This window comes from Zonotrichia albicollis, chromosome 7 (assembly GCF_047830755.1).
Source record: "Zonotrichia albicollis isolate bZonAlb1 chromosome 7, bZonAlb1.hap1, whole genome shotgun sequence".
Classification (NCBI taxonomy): Eukaryota; Metazoa; Chordata; class Aves; order Passeriformes; family Passerellidae; genus Zonotrichia; species Zonotrichia albicollis.
Genome location: NC_133825.1, coordinates 47,428,083 through 47,449,644, shown reverse-complemented (window position 1 = coordinate 47,449,644; position 21,562 = coordinate 47,428,083). Strand labels below are relative to the sequence as shown.

The 21,562-nt window shown below is 43.0% G+C and overlaps 1 protein-coding gene across 4 annotated transcripts in view; it reads right to left on the bottom strand.

Moving 5' to 3' along the window:
• ZRANB1 (zinc finger RANBP2-type containing 1) overlaps positions 1–21,562 on the bottom strand; it is a 44,644-nt gene that overhangs the window by 15,242 nt on the left and 7,840 nt on the right. Inside the window, exons 1-6 of one of the 4 annotated variants that reach the window (XM_074545376.1) lie at positions 18,692–18,712; positions 17,929–18,026; positions 16,393–17,243; positions 5,337–5,524; positions 3,077–3,230; positions 669–740 (exon numbers count right to left, since the gene is read on the bottom strand). In XM_074545376.1, coding sequence (XP_074401477.1) covers positions 669–740; positions 3,077–3,230; positions 5,337–5,524; positions 16,393–17,206 — 1,228 coding nt within the window. In that variant the 5' untranslated portion in view covers positions 17,207–17,243; positions 17,929–18,026; positions 18,692–18,712. Of the gene's footprint in view, positions 1–668; positions 741–3,076; positions 3,231–5,336; positions 5,525–16,392; positions 17,290–17,928; positions 18,027–18,691; positions 18,713–21,562 lie in introns of those variants that run through there. The other 3 variants (XM_074545377.1, XM_074545375.1, XM_074545374.1) reach the window with 3 other exon arrangements.

Sequence of the window (21,562 nt, the reverse complement as noted above, 5' to 3'; positions counted from 1 at the left end):
CCCTCACAAGGCATCAACATGAACAGGTCAACTAACACTGGCTGAGGAAATTTCTTCTAATGTCAATAAAATAAACCAAAACCAAACCACAGCTCCTCCATCATTTGTTTGAGAATTGTTACTGAAATGAAAAGACTTTTTTTCAGTTTTCCTTAAAAAGCTTGTGACTCAAAACTGACTTTTAAAGATTTTTTAAAAGCTCTACAAACATGATTTCTACAGACTTCATTTTCCCTCTGCCTCATAAATAGACTGGAAATGTTAAAATTAAAATAATTTTACATGGGCAGGTAGTGACAGGACAAGGGGGATGGCATTCCACTATCACAGAGCAGGGTTAGATGGGATGTTGGGAAGAAATTGCTCCCTGTGATTGTGGTGAGCCCTGGCACAGGCTGCCCAGAGAAGCTGTGGCTGCCCCATTCTGGAAGTTGCTGGTTTGGAGCAACCTGGTCTAGAAGATCTCTAGAAGGTCCCTTCCAGCCCAAACCATTCTGTGACTTTATGAATTCCAGGGTGCAGATCCAGCTGAAAGCATCCAATCTCCATTTAAAACATGTTCATGGACAGAGCCATGCATATAGAGACACATGTAGTCTATTTTTAGGAAGAGACACATTGTCTAATGAAAAGCCAGGAGTGATCCCAGCTGTTCTCAGTGCATTTACCTTTCTGAACATCTCTGTCAAGTACTTCATCAAACAATTTTTCCTGGACTGTGGGCGGTAAATCTTCAATATCTGAAAAAACAGAATGCAAATCCAAGAGTCACTAAATGTTACTGTTACTGCTGCTCAGGAGAACTCACAGAACAGCTTTAGCCCTATCAGCCCTAACACCTCCTCTGGAAAGCTGCTGTCATGTGTGACCCAGGGCTTTGCAGAGCTGCTGAGGCAGGCTTGCATCTCAGCCTCACTGTCACACCTCTGATGCAGAAAGGATCATCACAGCATGCACAGGGTAAGACTGGATTTCTCTCAAGGAGAAAGTGGAGAACAAGCACTTTGAGATGAGAAATTTTACAATTTTACTTTCAACCCTATTGTATTTTAGCACAGCTTCAATCCTAAGCAATGCTTTTCCACCCATCTGGAATGGCTTCTCCTCTGCAGTCTATCCCAATGAACAGGGATCCATTCCCAGTTTGCCAAGGGATGAGTTCTTCTCCAGAACATTCCCCTCCTTTGTGATCTCATTCAGGCTTCAATGAAACAGCTCTGAGAACCCCAATGGTTTGCAGCAATTAAAAAACAAGACATGGGAAAACTATTGAGCTATGCCATAGAAAATGCCAGTAGTGACAACTGCTCCAAGAGCATCACAGACAGAATTTGCAACTACCTAATAAAAAAGGGGAAAAAAAAAGGTGGAAAACTGTATAATGGGCAGAACTGTTTTGTGACTGCTGTATCATTTAAAGCAACAAACCCTGCCTCACATTCTAAAACTCAGCATGTGCCACACAGTAAATATTTGCTCCTGGCCTGCATTCCAACAGAGGATAAGCAATAAAGGGTTGCCAGGCAGAGCAGCAACCAGAGAAACTTCACTGGTTCCAGCACAATCATGAAACTTAAACATGTGAAAGGTAAGGCAGTAATAAAATAGGAACAGGAACATCCAGCACCCCTTCAGGCACTTTAGGGGACAAGGACTGGGGCCTAAGTGGTATTTCAAGGACACAAAGATCTCTCTTAATTGCAGGGTGGTAGCTGCCAGTCCTGCTCAGATGTCCAGTACCCCAGGGCTTCAAGCCCACATTTAGGCACATGAGTTGCTACTGAAGCACATTAATGCCTGCTGCAGGCAGGGTGATGTGGAGTGGTCTTTTTTTTTTTTGGTATGATTGATTGGGGCTTTTTAAGCTAAAATTGCTTGCAGTGACCAGTAATCAATGTAAAAGCTTTGCTCTCTAATATCCAAGCATTGGCTCTTCAGGAGGATCCAATCTGTTTATCTGAAAGGTCGAGTGGAAACTGGTTCCTAAACTACATTGTTCAGGTCATATCTTAGCAGGATTGTGTGATTTACATTTCTATCCTTGGAAATGCTCTCTGGAGCCAAACTGCAGAAAATGTGCAGTTGGCAAAGTGTGAGGAAAGCAGAAAGTCTTGATGCACAAAAGCTTTTGAACAGCTTTATTTTTTAATTACTAAATGGCTACTACATGACTCAAAGATCTGCACAGTGCTTTAAGATGTCTCTCTTGAAAATACTAAACAAATTCTTAAGCTCTGGAGAGAACATTTCTCACATGTTATGAAATCCTTGTTGCCCCTTTCCCTCCTCTCCCTTAAAAAGCAATGAAATTTTCTTCTCCCAGACACCCCAAGTGCCTCTCACACACAACCCACAGAGTAAAACTGAACACAGCATCTCAGTCAGGTGCACAAGTGGTAAATATTATCCAGAATTTTGTAGAGGAGATGAGGTAATACTCAACCAAAGGGGTTCCAAACAGGATTTTTGCAATGTTTTATAAAAAAGACAAACAGATCTGCTGATTGGCACAGTTTGCAGCTACACATTTTCTGACTAGTGGTAGCACTTCTATTAAAGGAAACAGCTTTTGAAGATTACAAGTCTTCTAATAGCTCCTTCTTAATAGGTAAACATTCTCTTGATCTCAGAGCACCTCAAAAGTATTCAAAAATTGCTACAATTAGGTAAAAAGAACAATTCTGGGCCTCCACAGCAAGCACTGGAAGCTAAAATAGCCATGGGAAAAGTCACATCACGGACCAGAAATGTCTGGGCTCCAATCTTCACTTTAAACACAGCCTTTCCTTAGAACACACCACTTGTCTTCCATTTCTTCATGTCTAAGTAGGGCAACAGATGCTCAGTTCACAGGAACAATGTATGGACTGCAGAGTGCAAATACTGAGTAATCAAATTCAGCTACTAAATCTGACCTAATAAAATAGGTCTTGAAAAATAAAACTCTTAATAAATTGATTAATAAGCCTCTTAATGAATAAAACCTACATCACCACCAAGAAAGTCCAAATACCTAATTTCCAACTAGTGGCCAAGCAATAAAATCTTCCAGCAGGAAGAAGGGGTTTGTAGCTACCTGCAGGCAAGGTGAAGGTGACAAGGTCAGTCAGGAAGTAGCAGGCAAAGTCTCCCTTGCGCTGATGCAGAGATGCAGCGATTTCACGGCGGATCTGCTCCGTGACCTCGGGACACACCATGGCAGGAATGCACTTGGCTGCATGCTGGGACACCTGGAAAACAACACATTACTGCACTCAGCATCAGCCCTTGCAATGTAAAGATTTGGAAGGGATGAGCACCAGCAGAAGGAGTGCAAGAGAGCTGTAAACACTGGCACCCTGAAAAACGTAAAGTTTAGTGACTCTTCATGAAATGTCTCATTTGTCATGGGAATTATAACACAGATCTGGTTAAAAACATCTTTAAATTAAAGAAGTGAATTAAAAGGTGACCACTCCCAGCTGAAAAAGAGGAAAACAATAGGTAAGAGCTCATAATAACAGCAATCTCAAATCTCAAGCCTGAGTCAAGTCTAGACTCAACAAAACTTTATTAGCACTGCACAAGACAGTTTCCTACAATCTTCCCAAAAACTATGAAGCTAAGATAGTTAAATTTCTCCAGTTCACTGGCAGCAGAAACCCATTCAATGATGGACAGGTGGCACAGGGATGACACCAGATGCATATAAAAAAAGTACCTTTAAGATCCACATTTTCACTCATTCATAGCCTAGAAAAGGAAATTATCACTGGGGCTCAAACACTACCAAGCATTTCCAGAAATGACAAGATGAGTCAGTATTCCTAGGCACTGAAACAAAACCAAACACAAAAATCCCTAAGACATTATTTCAGTAAATTAACTTGTTTTAAAACATGTTACTCCATCCACACAGAGTTATGTAAGCAGCACAAAGCTGCTGATATTACTCGTATATAAATATATACTCAAGGCTTTAGCTACATTTGTCTTGCTTCATCTGCTCTTTTTAATTATTCAACATTGAGCATTCCATCATCTTTATGTGCTTTGTAGGCAAACAGCAGCTTTCAGAATTGCACTAAGCATCAGGGAAGGAGGCAGAATAAAAATCTGGCCTTGATCAGGTGAGGAACCAAAAGTCTGAGTTTAGGGAAACAGACAAAAAAAAGGTAACAATTATTTACAGGGCAAAGATGGAGAACAGCAGAGGTCACCAGAAGCCAGGTGACACAATGGAATGTGGAAGAGCAAAATAGAGGAATCAGACAGTCTATAAAATGGGCAAGAAATAGAAAAAAATGCAGCAATTTTGCAAAGCAAGAAATCTGCCTCTCTCTGGAAGAGAAGCTGCCCCAAAAGCCAGGAAAGCCAGCCCAGGTAGACTTATTAACAAACTCATTAACAAACAGAGAATAAACTGCACTGTCATTGATGTCAGAGCTTTGCTTTGAGAGCATTTCCTCTCCCTCACCAGCGCACAGGAAGCCTCACAATAGCTCCCTTCCACTGCCAGTAAAGTCCCAACGTGTGCCAAGACTGTTCATTAATGAGCAAACTGAACATCCTCAGCACCATCACAGGGAGTCTCTTAAAGCCAGCTCCCTCCTTGAGGAGAACCCAAGGCACGGGGATGTAAATTCCTGCAGCAGCACCAAGCAGAGCTGTGCACCACTGGCTGCCTGTGGGATCTCAAGATTTGAGTCCTGGCATGCCGGGCCCCCGAGACCACCCTTGGGGGGCCCGAGAGTCCTGGAATGTTGCCAGAAGTGTCTGGTGACAAGACTTTGACCCTACACAAGAGACGACACCTTTATGAAGATAAGAGGGCCTCACCGGGGTGAAAGGTGAAAAGATTAGCTAATTAGAGAGTGAGAAACAGAGTTTAAGATTTATGTACAGGGGGGTTTAGAGGAGTAAGATGGAAGAATTGGGGTGTGTCCTGCCCTCCTTCTTCTTCCTCCTCTCCTCCATCTTCTTTGGCCACAGTGGCACCTTTAGATTAGTTATTACTAAGAGTACACCGAGTTATAACAATAGATGGTATTGAGGAAAAATGATAAATATTGTATACGTAGCAAGAGGTATAAAGATACGTGGCAGTCCGGGGGACGGCACAGTGTGCCCATGGCTGACTGCTGAGCGGATCTTTGTTCGGCTGAAAGAACATCTTTTAGATAAACAATTAATAAACATAAAACCAGAAAGAAGAACTGAAGCCTCTTCTCGTCCTTCAATACGCGGGCTGCCCCAAGGCCACCCCGGGCCTTTCCAGGCCCTTCAAACAGCCGAAATAAACCAGACAGCTGCCCACAGGGGAGCAGCTCCCTGCAGGGGCCAGGGGGCTCACTGACCTCGGTGAGGAGGATGGCCAGCATGTCCTGCCTCTGGAAGCGGATGGCCAGGTGCACGAGCGTGTAGCCCACGTCGAAGGCGGACGGGCGGTTCAGCAGCCGCACCTCGTCCGCCGTCAGCTGCCGGGCAATGTCCCCTCCGGATGACTTGTAGGCTTCCACAGCAGCCAGGTCACCTTCCACAACTCCTGAGGGCACAGAAACAACACAGGGCCCGTTTCAGACACAGGGAGCCATTCTGGAACAAGCCACCTCATCTCACAGCTCACCTGGAGCTCTTCTGTTACAGGCCAAACAGACAAAGATCAACTGCAAGTTGAATCTTTGAAACTTGCCAATTTTTTTATCATTTCAGGCAGAAGGCTACAAAATATTTACACTTACCTCATCTCAGACCATTTCTATTACCCACACTAGCTGGAAAATGTAAGAGACCAAAAGGCAGCTCAGAAGTGGACCCATGATGCAACACCAGCAGTAACATACACACGAGCATTTCAGTTGACCAGAGAGAAACTTCTTCACAGTACAGAGATTAATTTGATTATTTAATCACCAATTACTAGATCATAGAAACAGGACCTATTACAAGATCTTTTTTGGACTAAAAGTTTTATTTTTTCCTTTTTTTTTTTTTTTGTACAAATGGTACAAAGCATAAATTTTTCTCTTCAGCTCACCATCTCTGCTACTAATGGAGCCTGAGAGTTTCACTCAGGATACTCCATTAAAACTGAATTAAAGAGAAATTAAATACACTGTGTGTACCTTCTAAAGATGAGAGGAACAATGAATGACCCCAATGTCTCCTAGAGTCCCTGGAAACCATGGATTTATGTACCATGCTTCCTACCAAGCCCAATCCTGCTGAATGCATTCCTCAGCTGCAATTATCAGAACATACCATCAGTAAGATGTGGAGCTGCTAACAGGATCTGTTCCAATACAAGACTTCCCAAATTTAGAAATTCCTTCAGATATATTCTATTTTAGGTGCGTGGTCCACGAGAGAACAGTGCAGTGCTGAGCTGAGGAAACAGAAGTGTCCCTAAAGCCATCTTTACTGGAGCAGTAAATGGAATCTCACTCCTGAGAAGCAGCCCTTGTTGCAGCAGCTCAAGCAGAGAAGAGCACAGATGACAAATGAGAAAACCCAGTCCCTGTTTTCTGCAGCTAAACCTCCTTCCTGAGAGCCAGCAGCTGAGTGGAGAATGGAAATTGAGACCCAACTCCATCCTTCACTTCATCTGCTCACCAACACACACAAGCTGATGAACAGGAAAGGTCATCAAACCCAGTCAAGACAATCACTCCCACTCAGGACATGAAATTAAATAAAAAAAGGAAAAAAACCACAACACTTCCCACCCCCTCATCCCAAATGAGTAAAAATCCCCTACCAAAATTAAAAAAACTCCAACACAACAAATTGAAATGGCTGCTAGCAGAGAAGCACAGTGACCACTGGCTTGCTGGTTAATCCAGGATTTAGGAAAGCATTCTTAGCTCAGCCAAAAAGTATCATTTGAATGCTGAGATTATAAAGCTTTCAGAAGAAACACAGGGGGAAAATGGATTATCAGTGCAAGACATTTCTCTACAAAGTTATCAGCTGTGCTGTGTAAGCTTCCACAGATACCAGTTGGATTATTCAACAGTGGTCTGAAGCAGAGAAGTTCCAAAACAACAATTCAACTGCAAATTTTAGTCATCCAGTAGCTACCCACTCATTCCAGAGTCCTAGCAGGCCAGGCCAGAAGGAAAACCACACAGACAGGGTTTTGCAGTTCTGTGCTGCAGGTGTCTGTCTCCTGTAAGGAAGACACTCCTGCTCCTCTCCAGCACTACTCTCTCGTTCAGTGCCTGCCTGGCTTTCTCCCCAGATGAGCTCTATCTGTTTTATTTTATTTTAGTTCTTGCTCTGTAGGAGTCACAAGTGCCAAGTGTAGGACTTGATTTCCATGCAAGCAACATTTCTGCCACTGATAAGGCAATTCCTCATGGCTGCTGCAATGATCATTCCAACCAACTGCTCCAAACTGGTATTTGGTGTGTGTGTGCAGATGTGGATGTGTATCCAGATAACACATCAAATTTCTCATGACCTGCCCTCTTAAAACAAGTTATACCACAGCTCTGGCAAACTCAAGAATCAAAGGAAAGAAGAAACTTGATAGAAGAGCGAATTCTCTGCTATTTTATTATATTCTTGTTTTTTTATTGTTACAGTAACAAGCTGTTATGAGCTGAAATGCAATGGAGGCACAGTAAGAACAGGCAGTCACATAAAGCACATGTGTCCTTGAAGATGCCACCAATCTAAAGAGTTACAGCCCCTTCAGCCTTTCCCTTCTCTGGCAAATCCACACAGAAATCAAAATTAATTATCCTGTGGTAATATTAAAACAGTTCAGCTCCTCTCTTGGGTGAGCCATCAAAAGGATACTGTACTAAGAATGCTGTTAGGGAATCCCTCAAAGACAAATAAGACTCAGATTGAGAGCTAAGAAACCACATTTTAAGTTAGACTAATATAAAGAGGAAAAAAAGAGAAAAAACCACAAAAACATTGTATTTCTGGGTATAGTTGGTGTCAGGAAGGTATTCTAAAGCAAGACCTGTTTGGCATTTAAGTCCATAAAAGATAAGGTAGCTCCAGCATGGCATTGCTTGTGGTTAGTTTTCTCTTATCCAGATAACACATCAAATTTCCAGTTATCCAGATAACACATCAAATTTCTCATGACCTGCCCTCTTAAAACAAGTTATACCACAGCTCTGGCAAACTCAAGAATCAAAGGAAAGAAGAAACTTGACAGAAGAGCGAATTCTCTGCTATTTTATTATATTCTTGTTTTTTTATTGTTACAGTAACTCAGGAGAAGCACCTTGTTAAAGGCCAAAAGGCACATCACCCCTTTTTGTATTTTAACCCCTCTACTGACAGGGGAGACTCCTGGCACCACATCTGCACCATCCCCCAGACAAACACACCAAACACCACCCAGGACTGGTAGGTGGCCATTCTGAGAATCCAAATACCCACAACTGATTTCAAAATTCAAACAAATATCCCTAAAATGATCTTTTGGTGACAGATGATCAGACCCAAATCACATTCCAGCCAGCCTGTCAAGCAGTGCATGTTACTACAGCCTACTACTGGGAAATTCATCTTTTTAATTGCTCTTCCAGTCCCCCACCCTCAGCTGCTTATTACCATCCCACTCCTCATCAAACCTCAGCAACAACTGAGCTCCAAGGCTGATGCTGAGGTGCTCACATGAGGTTTGGCAATGCCTTTTCCAAGCACCAACTACTAGAAGCTGCATAAGGATCCAGAGCAGTGCATGTGCTCCATGCAGCACTGCCAGTTCTGGAAGTTTATTCCCACATCTTGCAATACTTGACATTCCTCAAAGCCCCATGTCCTAGAATTACTAAAATTGTTATATAAGCTGTCAGTTAAAAAGTACATTTCTAAACTTTGCTGATGAAGTTTAAGCTCAAGATCAAGTAATGCATAAAACCAGGCTGAGTATGCTTGCTAGGCCTTATTTAAAAAAATAAACAAGGAAATGTATTTCTAGTAGTATTTCAGGTACAGGGTTGGTGTGCTGCATGACACAAACCAGCAGAGCTACAGCTCACAATGTGACTGTGGGCATGGATGCTATCTGGTCATCCTCTGTTTTTTAATCCAAACAGGTTAAAATTACTCTTTATAGCAGAGGGAAGCATCAGGAAGTTTTTGTTTGTCTAGTCCAACTCCCAGGGCTGATACTCCTTGGGCATTACAAGCCTCCTTGGCCCCTCTGAGCCACAGCAAGTTAACATTTCTCTTTACCTGTTCTACCAAATATCTGCTCCATGCAGCCACTTCAGAAAAACAGAGAAAATCCCTGACAGCCCAGCAAGTGCCACCCTGCTTACAGTGCCAGTCCATACAACCCAAGGCAGCAGTGAACACAAAATCTAACAGTGACTGATAACAGGCAGACTGTTAGAAACATGAACCAGAAAACACAAATCCTGCCCCAGAACTATGAGGTGAATTTGCCTACATGCACCATGCCTGCAGTTCTGAAATTCAATACCACCATACTAAAATGAGACCTGAATATGCTTGTACTGACAATAGGAGGCACATTCCTACAAAGGCTTTGATTTCTGTGGGATGAGCCAGAGCCTCCAATTCATTAAGTCTATTTAAACAGAGCTCAAAACCCCCACTGTTTATGAGAAATACTACAGAAATATTTACTGATGTTCTAATTCCCAGCATTTCACAACACAGAAGTGCCTCATTACTTACACAAGCAGACTGAATTGTGTCCTGTGCCAGTTGGATTATTCCCCACTGACACCCACTGCATTCCCCAGACTGGTAAAATGTCAGAAGGGAGAGTGGCATTGGCCTTAGGATTGTTCCCAGAAGAGGCTCCAGGAGCTCCAACCCTGGTGAGGGCACAGCCCTGAGTGGCTGCAAGAGCAGCACAAATGCAAACACATCCCAGTGACCACAGCTCCCCTCTAAAGGGGACTCCAGCAATGTCCCTTTGCTGCTGCCCCTGACTACCCCAGTCTGTGTGTGCACCCCTAAAATTCTGCTTGGCCCCATGGAAAATCTCTGACTGTAGTCTGACATCCTAAGGGAGAGGACAATGCCATGAGAAAATCCAAGTGCAAGTCAGAATTCTGCAATTGCAGGTTCAACTGTGCTCCCATTTTGCAATTCAGGCATTTCCTCTCATTGGAAGACTTTCACAGCATCAGGAGCCAAGGTTTTTTTCTTCTTTTAGCAAAGCCCTGCCTCTTAAAAACAGCACAGATCAGACATTTGCAATCTTAGTATATATTAGATGACAGAAATTAAGAAGGGTATTCCAAAAGACTAAATTTTTTAAAAAAATCAATCACCCAATTACAACTCTTACCATCTTGATCCTCCTACAACTTTTACAACTTCCTTCTTTATTAGATGTCAACATTATCCTCATATTAACTAAGCCAGAATTAGCTGCTAAAACCAAACTATTTCAGCTTAAGGTGCTATTAAGTTTATACATTAGAACATGTAAATATTTATAGGGTTTAGTGCAGTAACAGAAACTTGGAAAATATGCAAGATAGGCTTACATGCATTTCTAGAAAACCAAGTCTTGTTTCAGACTTTTTCAGTGGCTTCAGAGCAGCCAGGTAGAAAAATTCCCAAGGAAAACACAACAGCACAACCTTTATTTACTTCAGTACCTTTCTGATGGTTGTGGGGCACTGCCTGGCACAAGCTGCAAATGCAGGAAGGGAATTCTTCCAGCAGACTGCTGCAGTTGGGACTATCCAGAGAACACCCTGGGATCAGGGATTCCTGGGGTTCAAGGAGGCAGCAATGCCTGCAATAACTCTGTTCTTCCATCTGAGCAAACTGCAAAAGGAAATATTTCATCTTACAGAGGTCACTGTGCCTCTGTGTGGGACAATGCCTTGATCTGCCTGGCAAGAGAGGGCAAATTGCTCAAACAACCAAGTTCTACATTTTAGAAGTCAGAAGTGGAGACAGCTCCTGCTGTAACATAAAACAGATCAGAGACAGAGCACAGAGCCCTGGGCTGCTTCTCTTCTGCCACAGATACAACTGCAGGTGGTCTGTCACAGATTTGCTCTCTCTCATTTACTCATCTAAGGACTAATCCTCAGACTGGTTTAAGTGCCAGCAAGTGAGAGGTTGATCAACTGAGCCACTAAAACCTAACTCTGCCACCTGGGAAGAATCTCCTCTCCTCTAACACAGACTGCTGAGGAGCTGGGGCATTTTCTGGAGCTGAGTCAGCCCTCAGGCTCTTCCAGCTCTTCACCAGGGGCACATCAGGGGGCCATAAATGAAGTTTTATTGACAGTGACTCACAATTTCATCCAAGGAAGAATTAGTCCTGAAGGACAGACTGCTTTGTAAGCAAATGTGACACATCAACTTATAAAAAAGAGGGTTTGTCTGAAAAACCTTTATGGGCCTTTTCCACACCCTTCTGTTCCTTCTCTTTTTGGATTTCCAGAGCCTCCCCTGTCAGTATTAGTACATAATCAACAGTAGGTCACTCTGCAGGTAATGACAGAGACAGAAACTTCTGTATCTTAAGATTTTTTTGATTCTTCAAGCTCAGCACCTTGCATCAGCTAAAGAAAAGAGAAGTAAATACTTCCAAGAAGACACGTACCTAAAACCTGAAGCCATTCAATGCAGGAGAGCATAAATATTGGTTATTCTTTGTTCCATGCAAACAGCTCTTCTCCCTACATACAAACCCTGCAGTATGTTTTGAATGTATCATTACAGGACAAAGCAGCACAGATGTAAGAACAACTGTTTAAAGATGTCCATATATCACTCTCCAATCTGTCACACCCCTGGTTACTTGCAGGGTTGTACCACAAAGGGAGGCTGGACAGTGGAAAATCATTAAAGTTAATTACTAAAGTTAACCATCAGTGCTTCTAAGGGAAATTGAAATAACTGGTTTTAACTTGATCATTTATTCAATTGTTTGCAGTATAAAATATCACAGTGTTTAAGAAAAGGAGTTATGATTTTGTGCCAGGGAGCAAGGCAGGAAAGTTCTGAGTCTCAAAGAGGTGCACAGATGTTTTATCACAGATGTGTACAGCATTTCTGACAGGACAGCTGTCCAAGGCACAGGTGACATTACCCAGAGCTCTCCCAGCCAGGTGAGAGCTGGGATCTCCCATCACTGGCACCTGGCCCAGCAGCCCAGGGAGGGAGCCTGGGCTGTCCCACTGCCCCCAGGGACTCTCCCCCCTCAGCCCCCCCAGGCACAGCCTGGCAGTGAGGGACAGATCCCTGCTGCCCTTCCCTGAGCAGCTCCAGCAGCAAGGAGAGCTGCCCAGCCTGTTCCCACCCCCACTGCACAGCAGGAACAACAGCACCAAGGTCCAGCTGTACCCTGGATGTGACAGGAGGTCAGTCTGAACTCACAACACCGGCAAAGAGAAACAAACCCCCACCAGAACACCCCCCTAACCCAGCTGCATTCTCAAACAGCCAGGAGGGCAGCAAGGGGCACCTGGGATGGCTCTGGGTGGCAGTGCCAGCTGAAAGCACCTTGCTCATGCCACCTCCCTTTATGAGCACTCAGAGAAGAGGCAGAGGCCCTGCAGGACACAGAGCAGGAGGTGCCTCAGTGTCTCAGCGTGGGACTCAGCCCAACAACCCCATACCAGTGTCTGGCCAGGGAGACTCTCCCTGCCCACAGGGTTCCTGAAGGCCTGGGTAACGTACCTGGCACTAATTCAAAAATCTAATGGAGAGATACAACTGTTGACAAAGGAAAAACTAAGCAGACATAAATAGGAATACTAGGAATGAACTTACAGTCCTTTTAAGGATGTACTGCAAAACAAGATTCAGCACAGATTGCTCTAAATACTCTGGATTTGTTTAAGAAACACTCTTAGTGGTTTCTTTCACAGAGCTGAGAATGTGTGCACCATCCCCACAGGGAGCTCTGTCACAGCAATACCCACCTGACCTGAACCAAGAGAAGAACACACTCTGGCAGCAGGTGACAAACAGGGGAGCAGAAAGGAAAAGGGGAAGAAATGCAGTTCACTTCTACCTAGTAACTCCCACCTCAGGAATCCCCAGCAGTGCCCTGCAGCAAACACGCTGTGCCAGCACCACTGACAAAGGCAGCCCTGGGGTGCCAGCAGATGGAAGCTCCAGGGTAACACCCAAGCAAACTCTGGATGCCACAGAGGTTTCACAGCCATCCTCATCATCTGCACTCCTTAAACCCACAGCCAGCTGCAAGCAGCTTCAGCAGGCCCCACAGAGCTCCTGATGCTCACAGCACATTCTGTCACCCCACCAGGGCTGCCGGACAGCCTCTGCCACAGGAGCCATAACTTACAGAAAAGGTCATAAAGTTTAATTTAAGTGCACATCAGTTCCCTCCCCTAAGAAATGAGTCACCTTAGACTCCACATTAATCTTGTTCTAGGCCACTCTGGTAGCAAACATTGGTGTCACTGCAGAAACCATTTGTAATTCCTCTTTGGAATTGAAATTGGCATCTGGAGGAAGCCAGTAAGCCACACTTACTCCAGTTTCTGCTAGGATTTTAATCAATTTTCACCACATGAATCAGTTTAAAATCTCATCTTGCTGAGAAAGAATGACCCAACAGATACACTCACTCTGAAAAAAACAAGTCAATAAAAAAGCAACATTCAAGTACATTTGCTGGCAGAGTTTGAATGGGGGAATACCATTAATCCTTCTGATTTGGAAGGAATTCCCTCCATCAAGGAAACTATTCATGCTGAAAGGCAAGAGCTGCACTCCTCACATTTTGTCCAGCCTGGATTTGCAAGGAACAGAAGCCTTGATGACACATTTACTTACCAAGGTGGGAAAAACATTAATGGATGCCTCCAACAAAACAAAACAAACACCTCTTCTTAAATCTACTTTATACACATCTCTCCATGTTTCAGCTAAAAAGAACAGATGTGGAAAAGACTAATCTGATACATGTTTTTTAATGAAACTTGACATTCAATTTAAAATCTAGTAAAAAGAATTTTGTACTGGAGTTGAGATGTGAAGAGGGAGTGCAACCAAACAGCTGTCCTGAAGTATCAGACATTTTCCTTGGTACCTTCTGACAGATAATATCTTCTCAGAGAAAAGAAAATAACCACTCTGCCAAGAATGCCTCCCACTCCTTTAATCGTTATTTTTAACTTCAGGGCTAACTTTAAATGTTAACATTTTAACATCTCTCCTACAAAAGATGGATTCAAAGCTAATGGACCCTCCAGAACTGATCTTAAGCTTTCAGGTTTCAGTCTGAAGCCCCCAAATCCTTGTTAGGCACCATCTGTCAGATGGAGCAGGGTAACACACAAACTCTGGGCATCAATGTTCACAAATTTACTTGGTATTTAACAGGAACTTGTCCTGGTTTATAATTTGGTTTGGCCATGGACTGACAAGTGTTCAGCTCAGCTACAACTTCCCAGGAGTTCCAGCTGGCAAACAAACAGAACTCACCAAGTAACAGTGACCCACTGGATTTCAATGGTAAAAACAGATGCTTTGGGCAAAATTGTTCAATTGACAGTTAAACTGGTTTAGGTAAGTCACACTAAGATCACAAGCAGAAATTCAGCTTATTGCTTTAATGGTTACTGGCTGAACTGGTGTGCTCTTGCAGCACAGATCCACTGCACAAGAGAATCCATGCAACCTCCATCAATCTTCCTAAGGTTATTCCTATTAGAATGAGTAATTACAGGGGAAATAAATTATATCTGCAACATGCAAAATGAAAATCTGAGCTGAAGGACAGATCATTACCAGCTTTGTTTGCTGTTCCTGTGCCCCCATCATCCCTCTCCCCAGGAATACAGGTGGTTTTTAAGGCAGAGAAAGAAATCCATGAAAGCTTTCAGCAGGCAGCAGCAACAACCAGCACACAACTCCACCTGCATTCTGCTTTTCTCACCAAGATCCCTTCAGACCAAATCATTACTGCATTACAAAACTTCTGTGAACATGGTTTTGGGTTTTATGTACAACAATATAGTCACAAGCAACATTAAATACTTGCAAACCCACGTTCTTAAATATAAATACAACCCTTCCCACACAGGATAAATCAGAAAGTGTGAAATATTTTAAGTAACATTAGAATACTAAAAAAAAAAATCACTTTTGAAAAACCAAAGGGAAAAAATAGCCAAATATTTAATACAATTGTTTTCAGAATGCAAGATAAATGCCCTTGTAAGGCATAGGAACAACCTCCAACAACTGACCCTTGGTACTCAATAACTTAAAAAATATCATGCAGAATTTCAACTGCTTCATTTCAGAAGGAATAAAGGCTGTAAGGAAACTGGAGGTAGCAGGAAATACTGAGGCATCTCTTTCCAAAAGGAAGTGAGCATATCTAACTACTCACACAACACAAAAATAAACTAGAATATTTATTAGCTCAGAGAAACCAAACACAGCATACCCACAAAAACATTTCCACCTGATCAAATATGTTAAACAAAGCAGCTCCACTAATTAGCTCTTTGATTACAACAACCATGAAGTGACTTTGTGAAACATTAAGGAACAGCATGAGCCACACTAGAGGAGCCAGAGTTTCAAATGAAGTGTTTTACTCTAAAAATAGTTGCATATTTCAAGTGTTCAAGCTGCTCGTGTGCTGGGGCACACGGTATCTGCTTCTGGGAAGCCACAGCACAGGAGTTCACTCACAAGGTCAAAAACTGCAGAAAACCCTGCTCTCACATGGCTCTGTTCTTTAACAGCACTGCCAGAATTATCCAGCATTTCCTCAGCAAAGCACTAAAATACAAAACAAAACTGGTATTTGAATGTTTTTTGAAGCAGCTGACTTCAAAAATACTTTCAGAAAGCCTGTAAACATTTACAACACAGTATGTGTATTAATACAACATTATTACTTTCAAGGTCAGTATTACACATGCAGTTTCTTGGAGCTACATATTTTGGTGTTATTTTTAACATCTGACAGAGCATCTTGTACTGTTGCAAGCTCTACACTGTTTACAAATACTCCCAAGCTGCAGCTGCTGACTCTCAGAGCATGTCTTGCTATAGCAGAAAGAAAAGTAATTTTAATTATCCATTAATGGCATTTTTACAGCACTATCTGCACTCATGTTCTGTAGATTGGCTTTGTAATTTTTCCACCTTTTGACAATGACATGGAACAACAGGATTTGGTTACAAGAATATCCATTTCTACAAAAGGTCAGAAAAGTCCAAGTACACTTGAGAGACACGTCTAACCCTGTTCAGATTATGGATGAACTTCACAGCCTCTCTCAGCAGGTGCTATTTCAGGAACCTCTACATTTGGCTTACTTTTTTAAATGGAAACACAGGGATAAAAAAAGCTGGTTTGAAATCAAATGCCAAGTTTCTGTTTTAATTCTTCATTGCCCCAAAATATTTAACCGCCAGCACAAGAGCAGAAGGTAGCAGTAAACAACTTACCCACACAAGCATTTAGGAACAGCCAGTCAGTCTTTTTCATTCTATTTTTTATTTGCTTTAGTTTTTTGAAGTCAACTTCAAGCTCCTCCTTGCTGCCAACAGCTCCAGCCAATTCAATTCTTTGGAAGTCCATTTTCACATCAGATTCACGTTTGGTTGTTGGTGGAGATCTTCTTTGGCTATTACCACTGCTGGAGCTGCCTCTCCACCGAGCCCTGTCTTGCTCGTTTATGATGGAAGAAGCCTCTTCTGTGTCTGCCAGTTCTATTGCTTCGATGTTGTTGGGTCTGGGGTGGTCACACACAACACATTTCCTGGCCTTGGCCCAGTTTTCATATGTACAAACAGAACAAGTCCAGTGCTGAGCCCTCGTGTTCAGTTTGTTTCTGTCATTGTACTCCTCGCACGGATCCACGGCCAAAGGGACGGGCCTGGAGCCGGAGCCCGAGGACTGAGGGGACTCCGTGGGGCTCCTGGTCCTGCGCTGGGACAAGCACTGGGTACACCTGATAGCCCTGGGCCAGTTCAAGTACGTGCACATGTGGCACGACCATTTATTTGCACTTTCCATGCTGTAGGAGGATTTAACCCTGGGTCTCGCACTGGAATCCGGGCAGATCAAAGGACTGCTCCCTCCTTCAGTGCTCGAAGGATCCCAGTCCCTCCCGATGTCACTGGAGCCACTTTTGAAAGGATCTTCTGTGATAATTGTTCCACTGGGTCTCTGGGCACGACACATGGTGCACTTGATTGCAGAAGGCCAATTCTCATATGTACAATACTCACAGGCCCATTTAATTCCACGCTCTGTCATCGTGCACTCCTTGAAATGAACTGCGGCGAGCAGAAAGCTGAGGGGTCAGAACACACCATCAGTACACAGAGCCAGCAAAGGAGCTGTTCAAAACAACAAAAACAAATGATTTAACCCCGTGGATATAAAAATCAGGCTGGCCTAACGGGCAGTCTTTTTTATTTGTTATTATTACAACATCTAAGGGGAGTAAAATCACTACCAGCATTTACATGCAAAATTCGGGATTTACTAGTGCAAAAATGAGTCCTACATTTCTGAAACCCTTCAAATTTGCAATTCCCAACAAATTCAGAATACCCATTAAGCACTGAGAATACTGGGGCAATGACCAGTACAGCTACAGAAACAAGTTATAAATATTAAATTACCAAAATAAAATTCAGTATGAATCCAGCAGTACAAGAAAAGGAACACAAAGCCTAGGTCCTGTACCAGAGCTCAGAGGATTTGGAAGGACAGAGTGTATCAGGTGGGCAGTTACACAGTGAGTAAGCAGTTCTGTCAGAAAAGGAGGGTGTTGGAATTTATATTAAATACTTACAATATGAAAATTTTAGAAATGTGCTTAACCAAGACTAGGTCTTGACTGGACATCACCCATACCAGAGGTGTTACAAAGTGAAAATGCCACTTGAAAGCAAGCACAAGCTGTGTGTGTTGGCAGGCTGAGAGAGTATTTTCATGCTACAAATTCAGATTTCAACTCAATTCTAACTCACTTTTTCTCTAATGAAGAGGGGATTCTGTCTTCATGCTGGCTCAGACCTTTTCTTCAGATTGCTGAATATGAAGGATGAGACTAAGCAGATAACTATTCCTGTAAACAAAATGAAAACAGACTCATTACACGTTTCCTACTGGACCTGAGTAACCAGAAAGTTAATTATTAAATGCCACACCTATTCTAATCCCAATTTACTCAGTTAAACCCAGTCATGACCTGCTGAGGCCACGAGAGACTGGTTAAAATAAACCAATATTTATTAAAAAACAGTGGCTACACAAGTGGTCAATCTGCTGAAGTAAAAGAAGTAAATCCAAGCAACAAGTTCACACCAAAACATCCCTGAACACTCTGACTGCAATCTGAAACTCTGGATGGGGAAGGCAGAAAAAGCTTTGTGTAGAGCATAATAGAGGGAAAGGGTGAGGCAGGTAGATAAAGGACAAACAGACAAACGTACACAGCATTTCCTCTCTTACCCCAGAATAGTTATCCAGCATGAAAAACTCAAAACAGTGCTGCTTCTAAGAAGGCAAAACTCATTAAATACAAACTTGTCACATCACTTGACTGACACTTATTTATCATTTTGCCACTCTCTCAGCTAACAGAACCACCCAGAGCCTAGGAAACTAAAACTCACAACAGGATTAAATTCAAAACTAGACCTAAAGCTAAAAATTAGTTAACACCTGCTCCCCAATGAGCCAGTGTTGCCTGAGTTAGTACATTCTCCACTGAAATACCTGCACACACACCTTGCTCTAAGGCATAGCTGAACCTTCTACTGGAATTTGCCAGCCTTACTCCTACTCTGCTCCTGAGGACTCCAGCACTGCCCATGGGTTTTTTCCAAGAGCTCAAGTGATCTATGGAGCAGATCAGGTGGCTGCATGAATGAGGGGCTATCGCATGGCTGGCCCAGAGGAGAGGGCAGCACGATCCTTTTCCATAGCAATCCATATTTATGCTGCATGGAAGGCCAGGAGCAAGCAGGAACACAGAAAGCTCTCTCATAAAGCTCAGGTTCCACAGCACTGCTCTGAGCAGCCTGCACAGCACTTCACTCCCACCTCTACACCATAAAACTGTGTCACACTGAGCAATGTGCTGGAAAGGCAATCACATTTCCTGCTGCTTCCCCTCCACCATTCCTGACAGATGTCCATGCCCATTTATAATGGGGAAAAAAGGAGCTGCCCCATATCTGTGACAAAGTGAAAAATGCATATATACAGGAGAATATACATACACAGGAGAATACAGTAAGTGAAAAATACATATATACAGGAGAATACAAAGTTAATTTAATTTTACTAAAGGTGACTTTGCAAGAAAGACTTGGGAATTTTAAGGAAAAAAGTTTCTCTACTCTGCCAAAGCACCTCCTGTAAGAGCACACTAGACACTAGATTTATCTATTCCATTTGGTCAAAGCTTTTCCCTCAATTCCCAAAATAAAGTTTTTAATTACTTTCTTAATAAGTTTCTTCTCTCTAGAAACAGTAGAGGTTTTTTAGGAATTAATGTTTTGTAGTTAGAAACACGGGAGAGTTGAACAGAGAAGGCAAGAGCACACTGCCCATGCACTGCCCACTGCCACCAAGGACCACCAAAAGTGGCTGTCCCAATGCTTGAGAATAATTCCTACTGAAGGAGAAGCTGGTTTGGTTGGAGTAGGTGATGCTTCCCATCAAATCCATAAACAGCCTGTGATGGGTATGTGGAACTGGAAATGGTTTCTTTCCCTGCCCTGCTTTGTAAGGCCTAAAATAAAACAGTTCCCACTGCAGACAAATCCCAACCCCCATTGGGGATGGGGCAGGAAAACAAGACATCATCTGTTTTAGTGCTATTAAGACTGGGAAAGGAGATTGTTTTTGCAGCCAGCCCCTTTCCAACTGGAGCTGCAATCTAAACAAGAACCGAGATACTACTCAGGAAACAAAATAGCTCAGGACATCCCACCTTACAGGAAAGCTTTCATCCATATCACAAGATCAGCTTTTTGGCTGCAATCATCTTCTGTGCCACTTAAAAAGCAGATGCTCTCAGACATAATTCTTAGAGAGGATGGGTATGTGCAGCTCTGAAAGCCTCTGAGATATGAGCTCACCACCTCTGAACACAAGGCCTCGGGTTATTATGAAGTAAAGAATATAAAAAGGCTCAACAGAGCAACACAATTTCTCTTCCTTGACAGCTCTGCTAACATCAAGTACAGTGAGGAAATTCAGCATTGGGGTTTTTTTACTGTTTTTTACTTGATCTGACCTCCAATTCTACCTACCATGGTAGCTCCCACAGGTGGGTCTGGTGGGAGCAGAGCTGCAGGTCACAGACACCAGACCCATCCCATTTGTTCACATCAGGAACTGCAGTGACAGGACAAGGGGAAATGGCTTCACATTGAAAAGGAGTAGGTTTAGATGAGGTATCAAGAATAAATTGTTCCCTGTGAGGGTGGGAGGCCCTGGCAATCCCTGGCAGTGTTCAGGGGGCCTGGAGCAACAGGGACGGTGGGAGGTGTCCCCAGCCATGGCAGGGGATTGGAACAGGATGAGCTTTAAGGTCCCTTCCAACTCAGACCATCCTGTGATTCTGTGATTTACTGATGATACAGCATCACCATCCAGCCACAGCAGTTTGAAGCTTATTACATTTTTTCCCAATTACTTCTTTGACTCTGTTTTCAAGTCAACTTGTTATTTTAGATTCCTCCCAGAGGAGCAGCTGAATCACAGAGCGCCTCCTGTGACAGAGAAATAGCAACCCAGTGACTGTGGAGTGCAGGTGCATGCCTTCATGTCCAAAATGCACCAGCAGACAAGAAACTAAAACCCACAAAACTTCAAACAAATTCCAGTTGATCAGTTTAGACAGCGTGCTGTGTATCTTCTGGACATACTTGTAGAGTAACTCAATACACTGAAGAGAAAAATACATTAAGTTCTGTATAAAGAACAAAAAAACAAATCAAAACCTTATCAGATCATCCTTTTACTACATAAAGTCAGTTGGAAAAGGTGACCTAGAATAACTTCTTTTTTTGCTTTGCTTCTATTTTTAAGAACATTCTTCTTTTTGGGTGCACAGGAAAACACCAAACAGCTCACACAAACTGGGAAGAAACAAAGAAGGTCTCAAATACCACTTTTATGACAGGATAATTAAATTGAGGGAGTGTAATGTATTCTCTGTGTCCAGAAGTTGTTTTTCCTTTGGCTCAAAGAAGGAACAATATGGAGCTCCACTTCATGAAAGCATCAAGCCCTCCCTGCACACAGGCCAGATGCTGATTTAGCCCAGTGTGCACCACAGATTTGTGCTGGGATGGTGCTGGCATCTGTGCTGCCTGAAACCTTACATAACCACACCATCAAATCAGGGCTCCCACCTCCAATCCATTTGCTTCATGTCTATGGATTTTCAAATAAAACTGCTTGGTGTTTACAGGCAAAAGGGAGCCCAAGGTGCCAGCTCCAGCCTGCAGCAAGGCTTGTAAGGTGAATCAAGAACCACCTGCTTCCCCTCCTGTGCCTCTCCCAGGCTGCTCCACAAAGAAAGGCAGGCTGGTTTCTTTACTTTAAAAACACTAAAGCAACTTTTCACATGAACACAATAAGCAT